The sequence below is a fragment of the Lithobates pipiens genome, unplaced genomic scaffold, assembly GCF_037356315.1.
Source record: "Lithobates pipiens isolate NorthernLeopardFrog02 unplaced genomic scaffold, aLitPip1_a1.2 Scaffold_16, whole genome shotgun sequence".
NCBI lineage: Eukaryota > Metazoa > Chordata > Amphibia > Anura > Ranidae > Lithobates > Lithobates pipiens.
In genome coordinates, this window is record NW_027507748.1 from 623,829,795 (window position 1) to 623,855,248 (window position 25,454).

At 44.3% G+C, this 25,454-nt stretch overlaps 1 protein-coding gene across 1 annotated transcript in view; it reads left to right on the forward strand.

The window, feature by feature from the left end:
* BRCA2 (BRCA2 DNA repair associated) overlaps positions 1–25,454 on the forward strand; it is a 105,572-nt gene that overhangs the window by 32,699 nt on the left and 47,419 nt on the right. Inside the window, exons 9-10 of the mRNA XM_077484110.1 lie at positions 13,593–14,516; positions 17,916–22,298. Of these exons, the coding sequence (XP_077340236.1) occupies positions 13,593–14,516; positions 17,916–22,298 (5,307 nt within the window). The remainder of the gene's footprint in view (positions 1–13,592; positions 14,517–17,915; positions 22,299–25,454) is intronic.

Here is a 25,454-nt window from a genome sequence, read left to right on the forward strand (position 1 = left end):
TAGGGTCAGCATGGCTTCAGAAAATAGTGTTTCTTCCCCCGAAATCCAGGCAATTGCAACCGGTTCGCCTGCAGACAGTGCAGTCCCTCTGGACGCTTTGTCGTCGGTCCTTAATTAGTTCATTAGCAAGATGGAGGTGGTGCGTGGGCGCAAAGGTGGTCTGGGTCCGTGCGTGATAAAGCGCTTGTTGGAGCACTTATCACAGCTGTGCGTGATACCCTGAAAACAGATCCCTCTGCTGATGTAGCAGTCCATTTTGGGTCCCGTAAGCCAGCCCGTACACCTAAGGTGTTTCCGTATTTGACTTATTTCGATAAGTTCATATACAAGGAATGGGGTCGACCGCAACGGACCTTTTCGGTCCCCAAATACATGGCGGTGCGTTACCCCTTTGAGGAGAGCCTTCTCAAAGAGTGGTCGGTTCCTCCGGTCGTGGACCCCCCAGAATCCATGTTAAACAAAGTAACCAAGATCCCGGTAGAGGGGACTCCTGCCTTTAAGGACCCCACAGACAGGAAGGCCGAGGCAGTGGCTCGTTCCTTGTTTACGGTTGTGGGGTCAGCAATGCGACCAGTACTGGCATCCGCACTTGTGTCTCTGATACTTACTGAGTGAGCAAAACTTTTGCACCGCAAATTGGGGGAGCAACAGGCTTCTGTCTGCGTGGAACTAGCAGACCAGTTAGTGCAAGGCCTTAAGTACGTTTGTGACGCAGCCCTGGATACCCTTCCTCTGTTATCCAGGGCTTCAGTGTCAGCACTGGTGCTGAGGGGCCTGATTTGGCAAAAATTCTGGTCGGCTGACCAAGCATCTAAAAAAGCCCTGATGGATCTACCCTTCCTTGGTGAGTGGCTCTTTGGAGCCTCATTAGATGACATTATTAAAAATGCCACAGGTGGTAAGAGTACACTACTCCCACAGGCCAGGAAGGCCAAGGAGCCACGCCGTAGGCAAGGGCCCTCTTTTTTCTCTCACAAACAGCTTTTTCAACCGTCTGGAGCTTCGGCTAAGCGTCCCCAGCCGACAGGATGCCCTCTGAAGGACAAAAGCGTCCCTGGAACCACAAGCCTGTGAGCAAAAGAGCTACTGCGTGAAGGTTTGCCCCCGCCCGCAGCACGGGTGGGGGGTCGCCTTCAGGAGTTTGCAGCCCGGTGGGCCTCTCGGCTGTCCGATCAATGGGTCGGCGATCTGATTTCCTCAGGCTACAAGATAGCGTTCCTCTCTTGGCCACAAAACAGATTCTTCCCCTCCAGCATACCCGTACTCCCGGCTCGCCGGGAGGCCCTATTGGGGGAGGTAAAGGACCTACTGATTCACAGGGAGAAGAGTACCTGTTTCGGAGTTGAAACGTTTCCAGGGGCTCTACTCAAATCTGTTTGTAGTCCCCAAAAAGGAAGGGGCACGTCCAATTTTGGACCTAAAAGCCCTCAATTACTTTTGTAAAAGTACAGAGGTTCAGAATGGAATCAGTTCGCTCAGTAGTCGCTGTACTCCATCAAGGGGACTCCCTGGCGTCTTTGGACATCCAGGATGCGTACCTGCCCATACCCATATGCCTTTGGTATCAGAGATTTCTGCAATTTGCATTTGGGGAAGCCCACCACCAGTTTGTGGCTCTCCCCTTTTGGTTTGGCATCAGCCCCCCGAGTCTTTACCTAGGTATTGGCTCCTGTTTTGGCGTTGCTGCAACAACGCGGGATCGCGATCGTGGGTTACCTAGACGATCTCCTCCTGAGAGCATCTGCCGCCTCAGAGTTAGCGGAGGATGTGGCGATCACCATGCAGACCCTGCAGGAATTTGGGTGGCAGTTAAACCTAAAAAAGTCGGTGATTGTACCGACTCAGTGTTTGGAGTACCTAGGCCTACTGCTGGACTCCATGGAAGTGAGAGTATCTCCCTTCAGACAAGCTACGAACTCTTCGAGCCGCAGTAAAACTGCTGATGAACTGCAGGTGGGACTCATGGTGGCCTCCTTCGAGGCAGTACCGTATTCCCAGTTTCACACAAGAGTTTTGTAGAAGGAGATCTTGAGGAAATGGGACAAATCTCCGTTATCCCTGTATCGGCAGATTTACGTGAGCCAGTCAGTCAGGGACTCCCTGCTCTGGTGGCTGAGGCCCCCGGCACTTCAGTCCGGGAAGTCATTCCTACTGCTACAGTGGACAGTGATCACAATGGACACCAGCCTAACCAGCTGGGGTGGAGTAATGGGAGTTCAGTCGACCCAGGGCCTCTGGTCGGGGGAGGAATCCAAGCTGCCGATCAATGTGCTCGAGCTGCCAGTGATCAGGCTGTGCCTCTCCACATGGTCGATAAGACTTTGAGGGCATCTGATCAGAATCCAGTCACACAACATGGCGATGGCACGTGTCAATCACCAAGGAGGAACAAGAAGCTTGGCCGCCGCACGGGAGGTCGCTCACATCCTTCAGTGGGCAGAGCGACATGTACCAGCCCTATCGGCCATTTACATCCCGGGAGTGGAGAACTGGCAGGCGGATTATCTAAATCGCCAGATGCTGGACCCAGGAGAATGGGCGTTGCATCCGAAGGTGTTCTGGCTACTGTGCCTGCGATGGGGCACACCAGACGTGGATCTTCTGGCCCCCCCTCTAAATCGTAAGGGGCCGAGATTTGTGTCCAGGACAAAAGATCCTTGGGCAGATGTGCTGATGGCCCCGTGGGATCAGTACCAGCTGATCTATGTCTTTCCTACGCTGAAACTGTTACCACATCTGCTCCGCTGAGTGGAGGCCGAGGGGATTCCAGTAATACTGATTATCCCAGATTGAACCCAGCGTCCCTGGTATGCAGACCTAGTGCGCCTGGTGGCGGACGATCGATGGTGACTGCCGTTACAAGAGGACCTGCTGTCTCAAGTCCAATTCTCCATCCTGCTTTACCATCGCTGGATTTAACGGCATGGCTATTGAGAGCCAGGTGTTGAGGAACCGGGGTCTTTTGGACTCGGTGATTCCAAATATGCTGAGAGCACGGACATCTTCTTCTCGGAAGATATATCATCGTACCTGGAAGGCCTACATCTCCATGTGAGGAGAAAGGATGGCGTCCGCGTTCCTTTTCTATATCCAGGATCCTGCTGTTTCTACAGCAAGGAGTAGACCAGAAATTGGCGTTAAGCACCATTAAGGGACAAATTTCAGCTTTGGCTGTCTTTTTTTTTTTTTTCCAGCGACCCCTGGCAGCTCACTCTCTCTGGTGAGCACCTTTGTTCAAGGGGTCTGACATGTAGTTCCTCCGGTGCGTCCACCGTTACCCCCGTGGGATCTGAACCTGGTGTTATTGGCGCTTCAGAAACCGCCATTTGAAAATATCAGAGAGATCCCTCTGTTGACCCTTTCCCAGAAAGTGGTCTTTCTAGTGCCCATTACTTCGGCCAGGAGGGTTTCGGAACTGGCGGCTTTGTCTTGCAAGTCGCCCTATCTGGTCATCCACAAGGATAAGGTGGTGTTGCGTCCACAACCTTTTCTGCCAAAGGTGGTTTCGGCGTTCCACATTAATGAAGACATTGTGTTAACATATCTGTATCCTAAACCGACACATCCCAAAGAGGTGGCCCTCCATTCCCTGGACGTGGTTCGGGCTCTGAGGGTGTATTTGTCTGCTACGGCTCCCTTTCGGAAGTCAGACTCCTTGTTTTGTTTTGGTGGCTGGTCTGAAAAAAGGCATGTCGGTCTCGTCGGCCTACGCCTTGAAGGGGCAGGTACCCCTCTTTCCGGTCACGGTCCACTCCACCAGGGCAATTAGAACGTCTTGGGCCTTCCGACATCAAGCGTCTGTTGCTCAAGTGTGTAAAGCGGCGACTTGGTCTTCTGTTCACACTTTTACAAAATTCTACAAGGTAGATGTCAGTGCATCGACTGATGCCTGTTTTGGCCGCAAAGTTTTGCAGGCGACCGTGTAATTGCAATTGCACTTACATTTTTTTTTCCTGTTTTTTTTTTTTTGGTAAAACACAGAGTACTTTTAAGTTAATGCACTGTTGCATTTGTTACTGCAAGTTTTGACATGGTTTGTAGGTAGTGACTCCCAGATTGAGGAGCACTCTTTTTTTTTTTTTTTTTTTTTGTGGGTATAAAAAGTTTTTTTTGCTATTCCCACACTGTTTTTTGTGGGTGAAGTTTTATACTGGTTCCCACATGCCATTGTGAGTGAAGTTTTTATGCTGTTTTCTCACCCCTCGTTTTGGCACGGCTTGGGGACGTCCCGATGGTCTAAGAAAGGAGCTGTGCAAGTCGGTGAACGTAAGAGAAAATGGGATGTTTTGTACTCACCGTAAAATCCTTTTCTCTGTAGTTCGACTGACACAGCACCCTCCCCTCCTATTTTTTTTCTATGTCATACTGCTTGTTGATGTACTGAGGCTGCAGTAGCAGGCTGAGGGGTTGTTACCTAAGGGACCGCCCCTTGGGCAGAACTAGAAAGTTCTAGTTTTATTATAACATTTTAACATGTTCTGCCTAGACTTCTCCTGAAGGTGGCATAACAACCCGATGGTCTAAGAAAGGAGCTGTGTTAGTCAGTAAACTACAGAGAAAGGGATTTTACGGTGAGTACAAAAAATCCTATTTTTCTTTATCATACATCATGGGACACAGAGCAACATAGTAAGTAGATGTCCAAAAGCAATGCTATTTGAGGGGAGGGAGACACAACAAGCAGGGCACCCAACAGATTTGAAGACCTATACTGCTGCCTGCAGCACACTGTGCCCAAAGGCGATGTCCTCATGCCCTTTTTTACATCCGCTTGATAAAATCTAGTGAATGTATGGACTGCAGACCAAGTTGCAGCCTTGCAGATCAGAGCCATGGAGGCTTGGTGATGCACTGCTCTACTAGCGTGCGCTTTGACACGAAAAGGTGAAATCTTACCTTTTAACCATTAAAGTGGTTGTAAACCCTTACAACACACTTTGACCTACAGGTAAGCCTAGATTAAGGCTTAACTGTAGGTCCAAGAAATATCTCCTAAACCTATACGGTTTAGGAGATATTTGCCCGAAGACAGGCACCGCTGTCTACGGCGCATGCGCCGTAGACAGAGGCGCACTGAGCGCGGCATCGTCAACGACGAAGATGCCGCGCTGTCGGCTCCCGTGCGCATGCGTGGGAGTGCCGTCATCGCGGCTTCGCCGAATGACAGCGGCGGAGCTGCGAGACCCCCCCGAGAAGATGGATGTGCCGGAATACAGGGGACACGGGTGACTTCGCTGGCTCCTGTGTCAGGTAAGTGACACATAATGGACTACTATGCGATGCATAGTAGTCCACTATGCTTTGCCTTTGCAGGGAATGAAAGAGGAAGTAAACCCATTAGGGTTTACTTCCTATTTAAGCCTGAATTGTAACTTGCCGAATCCACTTGGCAATAGTGGATTTTGACGCTGCCTGTCCCTTCCTAGGACTTTCTTGCAGCACAATAAGACATCAGTCTTTTGGACCTGAGCAGTTGTCTTTAAATAGACCCTGACCGCAATGTAGTGAGTGCTCTACCCTAGAACGTGGTTTTGGAAAAAACGACGGTAGGACAATATCTTGGTGAAAACCTGAAACCACCTTAGGCAGAAAACTTTGACGAGGACCCAACACGAACTTGTCCTCATGAATAATTAAGTATGGCTTCTTTACAGGAAAGAGCAGCCAATTTTGATACCCCTTTTTGCAGAGGGTTTAGGAACCCGAAACACAAATTTCCTTGTCAGAAGGACCAAGGGAGTATGCTGTAACGGTTCCAAGGGCTGTTTTTGCAATACCGACAAAAAACTAAGTTCAACTCCCAAGGGTTTGAGGGTGGTCCAACTGGCGGAATAAACCATATTACCCCTTGTATGAAAACCCCGGACCAAGAATGTGAAGCAAGCGGTCTTTGAAATAAGACTGATAAAGCTGAGACTTGACCCTTAATGGTACTCAAGGCCAGCCTCATCTGTACTTGTAGAAAAAAACAAGAATTCTACCTATGCTATATTTCCGAGGGTGCCAACCCTTGGAATCACAGCAGAAAACATAAGCCCTCTGGCTTCATTAATGAGGGTAGAAATCACTGACCCGGAGAGACTACGTCTCTTCAGAACATGGGTTTCAATAGCCAAGCCGTCAAACTTAGAGTTTGTAAGGTAGGATGGAATATTGGTCCCCTCAAGTGTAGGTCTGGATGCAGTGGAAGGGTCCATGGGTCCTTAACCGCCATCTTTACAATATCTACATACCAGGACCTTCTGGACCATGCTGGGGCTACAAGAATTACCAGCTTGATCTTGCAAAGAAGCCGTGGCAGCAACTGAATAGGGGAAAAAAGACTGAATCGGTGAAAACTGGCCCCATTGGTTCACCACGCATCTGTCTCGCATGCAAGTGGATCCCTTGTCATAAAGTTGACCAACTATAGGTTGAACCTGGACGGCAAAAGATCTACGTCTGGGATCCCCCATCTTTGGCATATAGCCAGAAAGATGTCAGGGGGAAGGGACCACTCCCCCAGGAACAACTGCTGGCGACTCAAGTAGTCCGCCTGCCAATTCTCTATTCCCAGAATGAAGACTGCCGATAGGCAAGGAACATCCTTTTCCGCCCAAGCTAGAATATGGTCCATCTCTCTCTAAGCTGTGTGACTCTTGGTGATTGATATAGGCCACAGCTGATATAGGCCACAGTTGTCGGATTGGATCCTTGACAGGACAATAACCTGAATGTTCAGGTCTTCAGAGCCAGATGCATTCCCCGAATCTCTAGGATGTTAATGGGCAAGGCTCTTTCGGTTCAGGACTGCTCTCTGGCCTGTTGTCTTTTCCAGTACTGCTCCCCAACCTGAAAGGTTGGCATCTGTCTTTACCATTTTCAGGTAACTGGTATGAAGGATTTTTCCTTCTGCAGATTCCCAGATACTGAGCAACAACTGAGGCCCTGGGACACCTTTGGGGACAGCCGCATTGGCAAATCTAGAGCTTGAACCGTCTTGTTCCAAGCAGAGAGGACACTATTTCGCAGCGGTCTCCAATGGAACTGGTCATAGGGAACCACTTTGAATGAAGCCACCATCTTTCCTAACAACCTCATGCAAAGGTGAATGGAGGGATCTCTTTACGATCTGTCTATCTGCACCAGCTCTCTTATGGCGTTGATCTTTTCCTGAGGCAAGAGCACCTTTTCCTGGGTGGTGGTTATGACCAGACCCAAGTACGCCAGCCTTTTTAGCTGTTTTAAGCTACTTTCACACTGAGGCGGGCGGGCGCGGGCATCAAAGCAGCGCTACTTTTAGCACCGCTTTACCGTCATTTTAGCAGCGATATTCAACCGCTAGCAGGGCGGTTTTGACCCCCGCTAGCATCCGAAAAGGTTAAAACCGCCCTGCCAGCGGTTTGGCGGCACTGCCCCATTACTTCTCCTCACTATACAGCAGAGGAGAGACGGCTCTCAGTACAATGTCTCCCCCTGCGCTTGCACCTTTCGTCCTCTGGTGGACCTACGTCCCATACACAGTGCCGTGCCTAGGCCCTGCTCCTTCTGTGCACACCCGCCCCCCCCCCCCTTTTGTTTGCATTTCAAAATGTTCCCTTGCGCAGGCGGCCTCGGGTCCTGCAGACCCATCATGAAGGGGGGGGGGAGAGGCAGAGCTTTCAATGACGCAGAACAGGGGAAAACCTTAGAGCCAAAAACTTTGACCTCCGCACCCCCCTAACCCTTGATTTCCCTAACCCTCTTGGTCCATGGGGGAGGAATTCAGGATGGCAGATCTCTTACCTACAAGAGGAATCCCCGCTGTGCAAGCTGATGCTGATCCACACACATACTGCCACTGAGCTGAAGTGACGACAACAATTAAGGTATGTGCATATACTCCCTGTAGTGGAGATTTTAGGGCATGACAACAGTTTTCCCTAATGAAGAAAAAAACCATAGATGGACTTTTACAGTTCCTAGGCTTCTTCCCTTACCTTATCCTCGCCACAGGATACTACTTTTAACAGACAGATCCAAACTTCACCCATCACGGCAGGCTGCATTTAGTAAACCTTTAAGGACCGGGTCCCTTTTTATCGGGTTTCCACTCCCTTGGACCTGTATTAGCACCCTGCCAGGAAAAACTTTAGGCAATGTAAGTATGACCAAAGCCCTGGGTCCCAGGGTCCACGCGTTACAGGCAAGACCTCGTTCTTATGTGAGGCCCACCATCCACCTTGGCGTCAGTGGCACTTTGGATGGATCTGGTCTGTGGAGGCTATTTAAATCCAGCAAGGATCCCTCCTGGAGCTCCTCAGAACACATCTTCACTCGTGACCAACACCTTAGACACTGGCGAAAAAACTGAGGTGCTCCCAGTATGGGAGAGGTTATATAGGGAGGCAACTTCCTGTTTAGGGTGTGCCAGTGTCCATCACCTGAAGGTGGCCTATAACCCACATAGTAATTACCATGGTGCTCTGTGTCCCGTGATGTATGATAAAGAAGGATATGTTTTGCACTAAAACACTGCAAATCGCCAAAAGAACACCATACCCACAGTGAAGCATGGTGGTGGCAGCAGCATGCTTTTGGGACTGTTTTTCAGCTGGAACAGGGGCCTTGGGGTAGAGGGATTTTATATACCATTCCAAATACCAGTCAATATTGGCACAAAACCTTCAGGCTTCTGCTAGAAATCTGAGCATTAAGAGGAACGTCATCTTTTAGCATGACAATGACCCAAAGCATACATCCAAATCAACAAAGGAATGGCTTCACCACAAGAAGATTAAAGTTTTGGAATGGCCCAACTAGAGCCCAGACCTGAATCCAATTGAAAATCTGTGGGGTTATCTGAAGAGGGCTGAAGGACCCCCGCAATCTTGCAGATGCCCTCGCAGTCTGACAGATTTTGAGTGTTTTTGCAAAGAAGCGTGAGCAAATATTGCCAAGTCAAGATGTACAATGCTGATAGACTCCTACCCAAAAAGACTGAGTGCTGTAATAAAATTAAAAGGTGCTGCAACAAAGTATTAGTTTAAGGGTGTGCTTATTACTTGCCTCCACCTAAAAGATTTCAGTTTGTTCAACTGAGTTCAGTTTATAGGTGACATTAAAGGTGGAAAACGTTGCAAAATTATTTATCTTTTCACAATGTAGATATTTGCCAGCACACCAAGGATCAACACAAAGTGGTGTCCAAACAGTTTAAGTTATTGCATGATCACAACACAAGAAGGTGCAATGTTTCGGAGTCGCACATGACCCCTTCATCAGGCATGTGATAAAAGTGGAATAACAGTAGAGAGAATTTAAATAACCATCAACCAATCAGAAAAATAAGAAAACGAAAGCCCCTCCCACCCCCAGATAGGTGTGACGTCACAAATACTGCCATAAGGACTCAAACATTTGCATAATAAAAGGTTTAGAATAGTTAAAGTAGATCCAACAAACATGTAAAGAAGGGGTTAACATAAGAAACCACTGACATTACCTGTATGTTGTTATATAAGATTTGTTTTTTTTGGATCGTGAGTCATTTTAGGGACAGACCCGTTGCTATGGAACATAACAATGGATAACACAATTTAAATGTTGATCAGTGTCAGTGCAGTAAAGGATTAGTCTATTTACAATGATAACCGCTGATTGCGCATGCGCGATGCGGCGGCTGTAACCCGAATAGGGGAGCGCTGTAGTGCCAGGGGCTGCCGATGCCATGGAAACCCATGGCGTTGGCATGCACGGCCCGACACGGATTGGTGCCCATGTGGGGGTAATTGTTTGTAGGCACAACAGGAGACCGATGTCATAGAAACAGATGACGCCGGCTGGCCCCGCCCATCAAGGCAGACTGCATCCAATCAGCGGAGGTGGGAGGAGGGGTGAATGTGGGGAGCGTGAGTGATGCAGGAAGTAAAAAATACAAAAGAAAGAGAGAGAAAATTAAACATTTCCATACAGTACCCAAAACATTTCCCACAAGGTCCGATACACCATTTAAATTAAAGAGTACGTTTTTTCCACCAGGACATTTCAACTCTATTGATAGCTTAATACGAACACTCAAACACGATGTACGTAAAAACGTTTCCAATAAGACATTCTCTAACCTGAGCCCTGGTGAGTTTTTTGCACTTAGAACACTTAGAGGATAAAAGTATCATCATTAAACCCGCCGATAAAGGCGGGCCATAATGGTTGTGGACTGCGCTGACTACAGGGAAGGTATGACTGCCATGCTGGCAGACGCAACAAGTTATGTTGTACTTCAACAGAATCCTGTACCCAGTATTAGAAATGCACTAAACTCCCTGATTAACTGAATGGTTGGTTGTCTGACAATAACGCCAAATTTTTATGCAATGAACACGCCCGCTGTCCAGTCATTTACGGCCTACCAAAGATACACAAAGGAATGAACCCTCTGAAATTTAGACCTATTGTGTCTGGCACAGGGTCGATCACCCAACCCCTGGCTCAGCTACTTGACCATCTCTTACAACCTTTGGTAAAGAAGTTACCAGCCTGTATTGGGGATTCAAGTGACTTCCTAGAGAAACTTAGTGCATTCATTTTGGTGAAGGATGGAAATCTGCAACCATGGACATAGGATCCCTGTACACATGCATACCCAACAATGCTCGACTACAGGCCATTTAGACATTTTTTGAATGACATGGAAACAACACCCATACCCAAAGAGTTTCTCATCCAATGTCTCAGCTTTGTGCTTACAAACAACTATTTCTCATTCGAGGGCACCAAGTATGCACAGATCCAGGGTACAGCCATGGGGAGTTCAGCGACTACATCTTTTGCCAACCTTATTAAATTTTGGTTTAGGTACATCAATGACATTTTCCTTATTTGGACCAACGAGGACGCTCGGTTCTTTAACTTTGTTGATATTTTTAAATAGTATCTTTACAGGGGTTGTGTTCACGCCCAAAATCTCACCATGTAGCATTTATTTTTTAGATGTAATTATGACTAACTCTCAGGGCTCTCTGGTTACATTCCTCTTCACGAAACCCACTGACCGGAATACACTCTTGCACTATCAAATTGCACACCCCAAACATCTTCTCAATAGTCTGCCAATATATCAGTTTATGAGAGTAGTACGTATTTGTTCTGATGAAGATGACAAACTACGGCAACTTAATAAGATGTTGAGAAGTTTCGGGAAAGAGGTTACCCTATATAGAAGTCTTTGACCATGCACTAACCAAGATTGGGACCACCTGCACCAAGTCCGCTGGGCCTTTAGATCGACTGTTGTTCATCCACACATTCAACCGTGAATCTGACCATATCAGACAGGCCATTAGGAAAAATCGACATATTCTACAAGCCGACAACACATTGACATATAAACTCAAAACGGGGCCCGTAATTGCACATAGGCGGAACAAAACACTCCGTGATGTCCTCGTACAAGCCGACCCTAGACGTAAATACACTAGGACTATACTGAAAATTTCACAGAAGACCGGCTGCTACAAATGCCATAATTGCAATGTGTGCAATTCCCTCATGTGGTGAACACTTCATGCACCCACATAGGGGTAACCACGAACGCATAAAAGAGTACCTGAACTGTAACAATAACCACTGTGTTTACATCCTCAAATGCCCATGCACACTTATGTTGGCAAAACAATCAGCCCTTTTAAAAGAAGGTTTCAAAAACACAGAAACGATATTAGACCCGCTCTATCAAAAAACAGAAGAGGACAGGCAGATTGATCTCAACAAACCAGTCGCAATGCATTTCGTCAAACATAGACATCAAACGCACGCACTAAGGGGTATGGTTATTAAACACGTCCAACAACCCACTAGAGGAGGTGACCATGACCGTCAACTGCTACAACGTGAAGCCTATTGGATCCATACCCTGGGCATGGTCCATCCTGTAAGACTTAATGCCAACCTATCATTTCAATGCTCCTTGAATGAGAGCTAACCTGTGTTCTTGACTTGAACGATGATTGAACTTATTTCCTTTCACCTTGGAGTTCCTTTCCCATGTTTTTTGAACTGTTATGATTTTTTTTCACTTGTACCTTTCACTGTACATGATGAACCTTCAGATAAAATTTTTGAACGTAGTTAACCAGGCCTTTTGCAACCAGGTTCTGAGCCCCCCCCCCCCCCCCCCCATGTTAACCCCTTCTTTACATATGTATGTTTGGATCTACTTTTAACTATGCTAAACATTTTATTATCCTAATTTTTGAGTCCTTTTGGCAGGATTTGTGATGTCATACCTATCTGGGAGTGGAAGGGGCTTTGGTTTGGTTTTCTTAATTTTCTTATTGGTTGATTATTTAAATTCTCTTCACTGTTGTTCCACATTTATCACATGCCTGATGAAGGGGTCCTGCCTGACTCTGAAACGTTGCACCTTCTTGTGTTGTGATCATACAATAAATTAAACCGTTTGGGCGCCACTTTGTGCTGATCCTTGGTGGGCTGGCAAATATCTACGTTGTCATTTGAACCAGTATCCAGCTGGTTGTTGCTACAGCACCCATACCTTTAGAGCTTATACCAGGAACGTGTGCGGTGGGAATGTGAAGTATGATTTACAGGGGTGTGTAGACTTTTTATATCCGCTGTAGATCAAAATTCAGGCGGTTTAGCGGGGACCAGCTGAATTTCGATCCATGTAAGGGCAGGCTCTATCTACCAAACGACTTCTGTACAACCAGCCTGTCTGGTTTTTAACGAACGATCTGGGCAACAGGGATCAGTGTGTTCTGGGAAAACACCCCGGCATTGGAACACCACAGCACAGTGGGATTAAATCCCCCATCCTCTTTGAATGTGGGGAGAATCAGATGATTTTTTTTTTCTTTCAACCTGCTGGTTGAACAAAAAAAAAATAATGATTAATGCAGGGCTTGAAATATTTGCTATGAATCCAAGAGCCAGCTAAAAAAGTTGGGAGCCAACATTTTAGTGTAGTGTGGATAGTCTATGCCCGGGGCAAGGCAAGTAATTTGTGCTCACTAATCTTAACTTACAGCAAAGCGGCCAGACAATAACACAGACATAATGCCTTACATGAGGGTTATAGGCTGGCTGAAAAGAGAAGGGGATTAAAAGGGGGGTGAGAATGATAGTGGGTGAGAGAGAGGGGGGTGAGAGGTGTCACTAGAGGTCAGCTGAAACTTTCAGTCAATGGTGACCCGAGCTGTCTAGCTTAAGAACCCACCCAGCTAAAATGTCTAGCCAATGGCAGCCTGATGCTCTGCCCTCCCAGCCTATAGTGGCAGGAGAGGGATTTAACTTTTGGAGGGCTGTAGCTGTTGTTCCATGAACTTGGGGTCTGGCAGACTGTGCCACTCTAATAATTCAGACCAGCAATGAATGATCTGACAAAAGCCCAGGAGCCAGGACGCATTTTCAAGTCGCCATGGTGACCTGGCGCCTTGGATTTGTCAAGCCCTGGATTAATGTATGGCCCGCTCTACTGAAGAAATGTTTGTGCTTTGTGATCTCAAAGCTGCCAGTGCTCCAAACTACCTTGATAGGACCTCTTTTTATATTTAATTATATTTTAGGAACATGTAAGCATGAAATGTTTGATTGTGTTTTTTGTTTTGTTGTAGCTAATTCAGCTTATGCAGTGCCTAATGAAGCAGCCAGGGGTGCATTTGAATCTTCTGGGTCTGGGAAGGTGCAAAAGAACATTCTAAAGAATGAAGGTGCTTGTCAGAAGACTGAGAATGTTCTTGAGGGGATGGAAGACATCTTGTCCATATTTTTTACTAGTGAGAAACCTCCAGGACTGAGAAAACTGAAGGTTGATAATCGAGCCAAAAGGAGAAAAAAAACTGATAGTAATATGGTTCAGGAATCTGCTGTTGGCCAGAGTATATTTTCCTTGGAGGCATTCCTTGATTTGGAGAGCCAGAATAAATGCAACAAACCCGAACTGGAAAACATGCATGTTCCGAATTTTCATCCCTCTTCTATGCCATCTTCATATGAATGGTCTCCAATAGCCCTGCCCGATCTAAATACCACACAGGGAGATGTGCACTTGCCAGTTAACACAGATGTGATTTATAGGGGAAGAAAGGAGTCAGGACCTTTAATGACTAATTATTCACCAACAAGAAACAGTGGAAAATCCAGTTCATACCATACACCAGCTAGATCCTGTAAAGTGGCCAATGCTCTGGAAATGGTCAATCCCAATTCTGTACAACAGAAATTGCCTGAAAAAAACCCTGATGTGGATGTGATTCACAGTGCACAGAACTACACTAGACCAACAGGGGGGACTACTTCCACTGACCTGGAGCCGTCTGGTCAACAAGTGCTTTTAGAAATCGTCGAGAAAAGACCTCAGATGAAAAGTACTAATATAAAAGCTACACTTTCTATATTGAAGAGGCAGCCAAAGTTTCTGTATTGTTTAAATAGTGTGAACAATGGTCAAGATGGAAGGACAAGGGACATTAGTAAAGTTTCACACAGTGAGCCTATTGGAACACCTGAAAAAGATGCTGGATTTGGAGGAATTCAAAGTAAGTTATTTACTCTTCTAAAGAACCTCGACTATCAAATCCATTTTGTTTAACTGTCCTATGCTAACATAATACTAAACAGTAAGCGAAACTACCAATCGCCCCAAGGTGGCACACAGCCTAATTTTTAGCGTGATATTCTGTACTATAATATTACATATGTGCTATCATAAACACGTTTTATAGTGATAAAAGCAAATGCAGGTATAGTAATATATATTACTGTAATATTTGGAAGCTGGGAAAATATAAGGTCTTTTCTACACAAGTAATACCTGATTACACTACGGTTAATGCTTGTCTTCCTCTGCAGTTAAGCTGCATGTTTATTAAGTACTTCCTGTCAGTTTGCTTAGATTCCTAGGTCAGAGCAAAATAATAGTTTCCCTTTCTGACAGTGCTGTTTAAACTGTATGTTGTATCAGCTTTACAGTGCTGTGTTCGGGCAGTGCGATAGAGGCTTCTGTCTTGTTCCTGGAACAAAATCGAGTCGGGCTGAACATTGCTTAGCCATTCGGAGGAAGTTCTGTATTTTCTGAAAGAATGCAGTTTCCTTTGGCCGAGGTGGAGATTGAGACGTCATCCGCCTTCTCCTCTTCAGCTAACTAGATTAAGTAATTTATTCATTCAGAAAATACAAAGCTTCCTGTGAATGGCTGAGCATTTCACAACCTGACTCGATTTTGTTCCAGGAGCGGGATGGGAAGTCTGTCCCACTGCCGGAACACAATACTGTATGTAGCTCATGCACCATACAGTTTATACAACATTGACCGTAAACGCATTTGTTAGTGAAGAAAGTAGTTTGGATCAGCTTGGTTCAAACTAATTATTTAAAGTTTGGTCAAACCAGGAGTTAACCTGGCCCATACATGGATCCAAATTCGGCCAGTTCAGCAGGCACAGATCTATGTGTGGCCTTTGCAGTTAAACAGAAGACAATCTAACTAACAATTGACTTCTATTCAACCACGCTGTTGGTAAAAACTGCTAGATCAGCAGCTTCAACCAATGTCTGCAGGCCTGATCTGTGTATTCTGACAATATGGCAGCCTCCCTGCTGTCAGAATACGATAAAACAGCAGAAAGGATTCCCCCATCCACCTTGAATAAGTGAATGGGGGTATTGGTTCATTTTTTTTTTTGGTTTGTTTTTTTTGTTCAGCCTGCTGGCTGAACAAAAAAAAGCTTTAAGCAAGCACCCTTTGAGCAGGCCATACATGGTTGAATTTTAAACAAATTTTTGTTTCAAAATCAGAAAGTTCGTTTTTCCTGTGATCCGATGGTGCCACCATTTGTTTTTGAAATTTGGCCGACCAAACCGTCAATTTCACCTCATGTTGCTACAGAAAATAATTTTTATGGCCGGGAATCTTCTTTTCTCCGAAAATTTTCTTTTCTTGCACATGCGCATTTTTTATTATTATTATTATTATTATTATTATTATTATTACGTTTCTGGCACGATTCTCCCATCATTGATTATAAAATCATTTGTTTTTAAAAAAATTTAAAACATGTCCGATTCCTCCAATTTGATTGCCGCACGAAAATCGTCCGTTGCTGCAGCCCACTAATGGTGCGAAATGCGTACGAAAATTCTCAGATGCGATTTTCGAAAGAAAGTTATTTCGAAATTTGAACCGTGTATGGCCGGCATTAGGCTTTAAGTGTCCTAATTTGTGTGTGTGGTGTGTTGGATCATTGTGCAGCTGGGAAAACAAAAATCCATTGTGCAGCAACTCTATATTTGGCTAGTTCCTGAGATCTTGTAATTTTTAACCACTTGCTTACTGGGCACTTACAACCCCCTCCTGCCCAGACCAATTTTCAGCTTTCAGCGCTGATGCACTTTGAATGACAATTACGCGGTCATACAACACTGTACCCAAATGAAATTTTTATCATTTTTTTCCTACAAGTAGAGCTTTCTTTTGGTGGTATTTAATTACAGCTGGGAGTTTTATTTTTTGCTAAACAAACAAAAAAAGATGCAAAATAAAAAATAAATAAAAAATCATGTTTAATAGTTTGTTATAAAATTTTGCAAACAGCGAATTTTTCTCCTTCATTGAAATGCGCTGATGAGGCGGCACTGGTGGGCACTGATAGGCACAGTTAAGGCGGCACTAATAGGCACAGATAAGGCAGTTCTGATGGGCACAGAGAAGGCAGTACTGATGGGCACAGATAAGGTGGCACGGATGGGCACTGATAGGTACCACTGATGGGCACTGATAGGTGGCACTGATGGGCATCACTGATGGGCACTGGTACATGACACTGATGGGCACGGATATGTGGCACTGATGTGCAGCACTGTTTGTGCGAGGCATATTGTGGGCACTGATGGGTGGCACTGGGGGCACTGATGGGTGGCACTGGGGGCACTGATGGGTGGCACTATGGGCACTGATGGGTGTCACTTTTTGCCATATTTTAGGTGGCACTGGCAGGGGGGGCACTGATGAGCTGTCCCCAGCTTGCCGTGATCGGGACTGATGTCCCGATCACGGCCGCGGGTGATCGGGACTGATGTCCTGATCACGGCCGTGGGTGATCGGCTTTTTTTTTCTCCTCGCGCTCTCAGCGCGAGGAGGAAAAATAGCCGATTACTGGCTCTGTTGTGATCACATGATCAGCTGTCATTGGCTGACAGCTGATCACGTGGTAAGGGGTCGGGATTGACCCCTTGCTCCGATCTGTGATCAGGCGAGTCTCGTAGACTCGCTGATCACAGAGCGAGCCGTGCGCGCCCCACTGGGGGCGCGCAGGCCGCTCGTGCACGGGACGACGTCAATAGATGTAGTCTCGGCAAAGCAGGTCCCCGCTGTAGCCATCATTCGGCTATAGCGCGGATCTCAAGAAGTTAAAGGTCCTGCACCAAACATTTCCACAGTTTTCTCCACATTGAGAGGAGAAAGTACTGGGCTTTGGCCCCATATGCACAAGATGTTCCAGTGGGAGCATGAAGTTGCATAGATTAAATCTATTTCTAGTTATTTATAGGCATTTGACCTCATCAGTTTAAACTCCCTTCAGTGTTGAAGACAACCATGTTGCATGCGCACCACAGAAGCCTTGTTTTTAGTCCAGTTGCATGGGCAACAGTAGAACTGTAGAAAGTAAGTTAAGGAAAGGCCAACACTATGTAAAATGGGTTTTGAGTGTTTACGTAGTAGGCAGGATTGTGTGTCCCTAAAACTTTCAATATAGGGTACTACCTACTGAGTAAATACTCAAAACACATTTTTGAGGAGTGTGGGCCATTTCTTGTCTTAAATTCCTGTTAGGATGTCTTGTTGTTGCCGTACAAAATGAATTAAATAATGTTCTTTCATGTTGTAACTGGTTCCTTACTAAAAACAAATTAATCAGTTTGTGTTTTTGTAATTTCAGAGGCACTGGATTCAGTGAATGCAGTATGTACACATAGGCAGCAAGACGCACAACTATCACCTAAAGAAGACTTTCAATATTTAAAAAAGGTTTCTCTGGATATCCAGGAAATTGAAGAAAATCTCTACAACTTGAAGCACGTGGACAAACCAACTTCTGAGCAAGCAACCCGTTTAGACACTGCTGCTGACATTTCAACAATTATCAATATAGAAGCAGGTGTAAAGGGGACAGAACACAGGAAAAGTGGAGCATCTAGAAAAAAGTCATTGCTGGAATCTGTTAGTACCTCCAAAAAGAACAGTATTGATGATAATGTAGGGCACAGTGATGTTACATTAGCTAAAAACCAGGTTACGGTAAATGACCATTCTTCAGATGTCGCCAAAGAACATAAAGAACAGCTAGAAAGCCACAAGGAAAGTGCTTTTTCAACTACAGAGCATCACAATGCCAGCACTGAGAGTCTTCCACTTGATGTATCTCTTTGCATTAGAAAGGTTGAGAACTTTGGAGGCTTTAAAACAGCATCTAACAAGCTTATTCCTATTTCAGAAGAAAACCTGAGAAAAGGAGAACTTCTGTTTAAAGAAGATGATCCTATACATCATGTTAGTCACCCTTTACCTCCAGCTGCTGACATCAGCAACACTCTTGACATTGCTGATTCAGCATCCAAAGGATTCAGAACAGCATCACGTAAGGAAATTAAAGTTTCTGAAAGTAAAATCGCTAAGGGAATGCTCCTTTTTAAAGATATTGAAGATGGAATGTGTGATAACATAACCGAGGAGGATTTACGTAGGCCAGCTGCTAACTTGGTGTCAGAAAATGAGAAAGCAAGAGAACTAGATAATAATTTTGAGCCCTTGAGCAAGCTGTCAATAGAAGAGAGAAAGGATAGAAGCCCAACTTCAAATTTATTACGCTTAAACAATCATTCCTCCAAAAAAGTCCAAACTAAAGGGATGAGTAGCCAAAATATTTTACTCTTACAACATAGCAAAAGTAGCACATCTGATGGAAAAAGCCAGAAGAAACAAACAAGCTTATCTTCTGAAATCCAGTCTTGCCTCTGTGAGATACTGACAGAAAGCCAGAAAGCTGAAGTCAGTGAACTGTCTTCTATTCTGGAGAATGCAGACAGTCAGTTTGACTTCACACAGTTTCGGAAAACTGGTACTGTAACATCAAATAATAATCAAAACTTGCGGAGTGCTGAAGATGGTATTTCCGAATCTGAGAATCTTAATAATTCTGATGTTTGGAAAGATGTTGACTTTAATGATAGCTTTGCAGCTGGAGCAGAACATGTAGAAAATAAAGATTCCAGTGTCAAATTGGAAAAGGAAGCTCATTTTGTTGGAGCAACGGCTTGTGACTCTGGTGTGGCTTTGGTTGCTGAAAAATCGGTTTCCAAAGACAAAATTAAGAAATTTGGTGGATTTAGCTTAGCGAGTGGGAAATGCATAAACATTACTGATGACGATATGATCAAAGCTTTTGAATTATTTAGTGATTTAGATGATACATTGTCGGTAAAGCACCCCTCAACAGATGTCAACAAAAGGGATTTTCTTACAACTTCAACTGTTCCCTCGACACCAAATGTTCAGAAAGTTTCAAAAGATTCTATCACTGTTCCACTTAATGTTAAGGAATCGAGCATTGTATACTCCAAAACAGAATCCTCTACAAAGAGTTCAACTTTTAATGAATGCATGTTTAATGGAGATGAGCATAATTCCGAAACCAAATTTATGAATCAGTTTGATAGTGGTAATGAGGTTAGCAGTTCTGAAGAAGCATTTTGTGTACAAAATATCAACAATGTATCCTGTGGAAGTCTTGCTCCTGCTTCATGTGTCTCGACAATGTCAGTTGGGTTTTCTACTGGAAAAGGCAAAGTTATTACTGTTGATAAGGCAGCTCTAGCAAAAGCAAAAGCCATCTTTAATGATCTATTACATCCAGATAACACATATAAGAATCAAGGTTCGACTTCTGGTGTGGTAGTAAAAGAAAATATAAACACAATTAGTCATGGCGAAGTGGGCAAGAGAACACATGAACTAACTGTTGAACAATCTGCTGTTGGTTTTATCACAAGTGTAACAGGTGCTGCTATTCCTCACAATTCTGTCCAGAAAGCAAGGCGGGTTTTTGAGGTGTCTGGATCAAAACTGGCTCATTGTATATCCTTGCCTAAGGAAGATACTCTTGATACAAAGAGGGTGCAATTTAGCACTGCGCATGGTAAACCTGTTCATCTTTCTGAAGAGTCTTTGAGGAGAGCTGAAGACATTTTTACTGATGTAGATGACCACCAGCTGGTAACTGTTGGGGAGAATTCTAAATTCAGCCTTGGTGAAGTAGAGAAGATCAGTTCCAAGTCACCCAATACCAACAACGTACAAGATGTATTAAGCAAAACACTGCAAGAAAAAGAGCCTGTCCTCCCTCCACTGGGTTTCAGTACAGCTAGTGGAAAATCTGTAGTAGTCTCTTGTGATTCTCTGCAGAAAGCAAAAATTATGTTTGCAGAAACTGATTTGGCAGTACATAATGGACTTGAGGGAATAGAGTCCCAACAAATGCATGATAGAAATTGGTCAAATCCAGCTGAAATTAAATTGAATGAGCAGAACATTAGGGGTTATGTTGCCATGAAGAACACCACACAAATGATTGCGACTGTCGCTCCACCTCTAGGTTTCAACACAGCAAGTGGGAAACCAGTAGCAGTGTCTAATGAATCTCTCCAAAAAGCAAGGCAGATGTTAGCTGATACTGATAATAGCAATTTGGAAAATGGCTTTCGTTCCAGTCAGACTGGACTTGGAATAGGTAATCAATGCAAGGATCTTGTTTTGTGCTCCTCAGAAAACACAAAATGTAGTAAGGTATGTCTAGTAGAAGGTAATCCAATGAAACCATTTCTCAGAGATAGCACCACTGATTCTTGTTTGGAAAAACCTGATTTACCACCTATAGTAAAAAGGTCCAGAGTAGCGCAGCCTAGAGAGATGCATTTACCACAGGAAACTGCCCCCAATATAATGATGCCATCTTTTATCACAGCAGGTGGTAAACCTGTTCAAATGTCAGAAAATGCTTTGAAAAAAGCTCAGGAAATGTTTGCTGAAATAGACGGGCAATTAGAAAACTCATGTTCTCTTAAACAGAGTGTAGAAAAAAATACTAAATGGAATAACCCAGGGAGTAGCAATCTACAAGACCCAGCATTACCTACTGTATCATCAAAGAAAACAATCCTCACACTTCCAGCTCTAGGCTTTAGCACTGCAAGTGGAAAGAATGTAGCGGTGTCAGCTGATGCCCTCCAAAAAGCAAGGGTTTTGCTGGCTGATGGTGGAGATGGTAATACTGATGAAAGTATAGCTCAAGGTAAAATCAAAGCAATCGGTGTTAAAAACTGTGAAGAAAATGAAATGGCTTTGAAGCCCAGTACGTTCCACTCAGGCACTAAAGAATTAATGTCACACTCTAAGACAAACCCTGGTATGCATCCATTTCCTGAAGAGCATATGCCTGAAAATGCTTCCAAAATTTTAGTGAATAACAGTTTTATGCCTGGGATGCCATGTTTTAGCACTGCTAGCGGGAAAACTGTAACATTATCAGAACAGGCTTTGAGGAAAGCTGAACAAATATTTTCAGAAATCGAAAACTGTCCCTCGCAACAAGACAAACTTGAGGACGTTCTTAGTGACCATCCTTTACGTGTATCCAAAGTACATCCATCATTACATCAAAAGCCAACAGAACAGATAACTTCAGAACAATCTGAAACAAGTAATTTACCTAAAGTGACTACTAATACATTTGGATTTAGCACAGCAAGTGGAAAACAAGTCTCTGTTTCAGAAACGGCAATACAGACAGTTAAGGACTTATTTCAAGACTTCACAGAATCTGAACACCTTCAAGAGCATTGTCCTAATGGGAAAGGTGACAGCAACAGTAGTAAAGCAGCAAACACGCTCATTCCATTAGTGAACAAAACTGATGATATTGCTAATTTTCATGACAAAATCGTTGAATTGCAGAACCACGGGGCAAGGACAATAGAGAATATTAACATGGGTAGACCATCTATTGCAAGCTCTTCTGATTCTCAGCGTCCAATGCTTAGGCATTCCACTCCATTTCACAATACAAGAGTACCTAGCAAGAAGAATCCTTTTTCAATTACATCTTGCACACCTGAGAACTATTTTGAAATTGAGGCTGCTGAAAGTGCAAAAGCTTTCATGGATGATGAAGATTTAACTGATGGTATAAGGACAGCGGAAGCTACCAACAAGCCTCTGAGTCTTAGAAATGGGAAGCGTTTAAGATCTGATGATAGAACTCCACATGGTATGTTGCTTTTTTTTTTTTTTTTTGCTTAGTTTTATTAATCTGTTTCAAGAAGTAGTGAAGATAGCTAGCTGTCCCAGCATTCAAATGTTCCTGTCTAATATTCTGGGTGTTCAATTATGCATTAGCCACCAAAAACACTCCTTTATAACTATATTATTGCACATTTCCTGATCTTGGGGGGAAAAAGTGCTGCTGACATCAGACAGGCAGAAAATTAGGAGAGAAGCATGAATTATATTGGACAGCCCCCAGCCACATTCTAGTAACACTTTAGGTCCACTTGCAGAGCGCCTACTGACAAAGCCGATGTTTGCAACCTGGTGTTGTGGCATCCTCTGATATTAGAGTCTGCTCAGTCATTGGGATTATTGTTGTCTCACCAGGTGTGGCTGGACTCTCTCCTCTCTAGGCCTTTACTAGATGTCTTTACAACTGTCATGCAAAATGTTATGATCCAAATTGCCCAGCTATTTACTAACTAATCACACAGACCACAAGTGCTTGTCTTTGCTACACCCTCTCCTGCAGATTCTAAATCTGATTTGCCCACTGCCTTATCAGCATCCAAGCCTCTGACTGCAGAGACTTTGAATCTGATTTGCTGCAGTCCTTGACTCATGAGTTTGCTCCTGGGAGCAGCCTACTGCTATCACTCCCAAATTAGAGGAGACCATTTTGGGCGTCTATTGATGCAATGGCCACCGCTTTAAAACTGTGTGAGTGTCCTAGATCTGATGCTAGCCTCTCGGCAGTTCCATTTGCCCAGTTTCACTCCAGAACTCCACAATGCAACATTCTGTCATCCAAGGACAAACTGATCTGGTCTGTGAACTCTTGAAAAATCTCAGGACACTTTGCATTTCGGTGCCTTTTTGCTGCGTTTACATGCATTTTGCTGTGTTCTTGATGCGTTCCATACAGAAAAAAATGTGACAGTTTCTACTTTTGTTGCTTGCACTGGCACTGTTGTATATAAAACAGTCAGCGCTGCCACCTGCAGAATAATAATAAAAAAAAAATGCCCAAATATTATAACAAATATGTATATTGCAAGCTGAACACTTTCAGAGTGATTTCACCACACCCACCATGTTTGCATATATAGAATATAGTGCAGCACAATTTTTAAAATGTGATAACCATGATAAGCAATCTTGATCATTAAATATTACACATGATTAAAAAAATCCACAAGTATTAACATCTAATAAAGTCCAAGATAAAGTACACATCCACCATGGTGTTCAAGTGATGGACTCCTTCAGTATTTTGAAAAAAATTCAATATTTTTTACTTTTTGCTATAATATCCTCAAAAAATATATACATTTTTTTTCCCCTCAGTTTAGGCCAATACATATTCTTCTACATATTTTTGGTTAACAAAATTGCAATAAGCGTTTATTGATTGGTTTGCGCAAAAGTTATAGCGTCTACAAAATAGGGGATAGTTTTATGGCATTTTTTATTAATATTTTTTTTTTTTTTACTAGTAATGGCAGCGATCTGCGATTTTTATCGTGACTGCGACATTATGGCGGACAGATTGGACACTTTTGGCGCTATTTTGGGACCATTCACATTTTATACAGCGATCAGTGCAATTAAAAATGCAAGGATTACTGTGTAAATATGCAGTGAAGGGGGTTAACCAGTAGGGGGTGCTGCAGGGGTTAAGTGTGTCCTAGGGATGTGTTCTAACTGCGGGGGGGATGGGCTATGCGTGTCACGATACCGATCACCGCTCCCGATCACAGGGAGCTGTGATCAGTGTCCTGTCACTCGGAATGGAGAAATGCTTGTTTACATCAGCATTTCCCCATTCTTCCTCTCCGTGAAATGATCGCAGGTATCCCCGTGGGCATTGATTCTGCGGGACATGTGAAAACACGCACAGAGCTCGCAGCGCGCATGCGCCCACAATGTCGCGTCTTAAAGAGCAACGTACAGGTATCAACAAATATCGCACATTAATACGTGTGCTATACAAATTACCAATTCAAGTGGTTGTAAACCCTTACAAACCACTTTGACCTACAGGTAAGCCTAGATTAAGGCTTACCTGTAGGTCCAAGAAATATCTCCTAAACCTACACGGTTTAGGAGATATTTACAAAAAATATGTGTCTGTCCTTAGCCCCCCTTTACAGCAGTGTCTCTCCTTTTTATACCAGTGTCCTCAGTTCCCCTTTACATTACAGTGCAGTCTCCTTTACATCACAGTGTCCCTTTACATTAATGTAAAGGGGACTGCTCTGTAAGGGGAGCACTGAGTAAAGGAGGCTGTGATGTGAAGGGTACTGCACTATTAAGGGGCACTGTAATGATTTTTTATTTTTTTTATTTAACCATACACCTAGCAATCACAGCCTTTTCCCTCACAGTGCCCCTGCCGTCTTCCCCCTCCCCTTTCCCCTCTAACATCACACTTCCCCATTCTAATCTCTGCCTTCACTGCACAGGACTCCTACCTTTGGCAGGGCTGAGGCTGTGATCAGTCAATGTGTGTCCTCTCCTGGCTTCCCCGTCCTCACGACTATATCATCATATCAGCAAGACAGAGGCGATAGGTGCTCTCCATTCTGAGCTGTAGCTCCTTCCGCCCCCTGCCCTGTTTGGATGACATCGTCAGCCAGATGGGTAAAGGAGCTGCGAGAGGACACATGGGTATGGCCGCACAGCAAGAGGTGAACGGCAACCATGGTCTGTGGTAGCCCTGTGCAGACCACATTCGCCGCTCACCTCCTGCTGTGTGCGGTCCAGTCATCAACAGGCCACAGACCAGGGGTTGAGGACCCCTGTTATAGTGGATACTGCAAAACAAAAAGGCAAATGTGCAGTCCATGCAATATAATAGTGATGCAAGGAGGTTTTCATAAAGAGGAATGTACTGCAGATAACTGGCAAACTTCACCTATAATAATAATAAAAAAAAACATAAATTACAACCAACATATACAATAGACTTTTTAGGCTCCGTTCACACTAGTGCGGTTTCAGATGCAACTTGAGTCGCGCAGAATTGCATGGAAATTGTATTGTTTTCAGTGGTGCTCCTTCACAGCATGTCTGCATGCAAAAGGTTTTTTATGCAGTAAGGTAAGAGAAAAAACACCTGCCTTTACAACCACTTCAACTGAAGTTTCATTAGAAC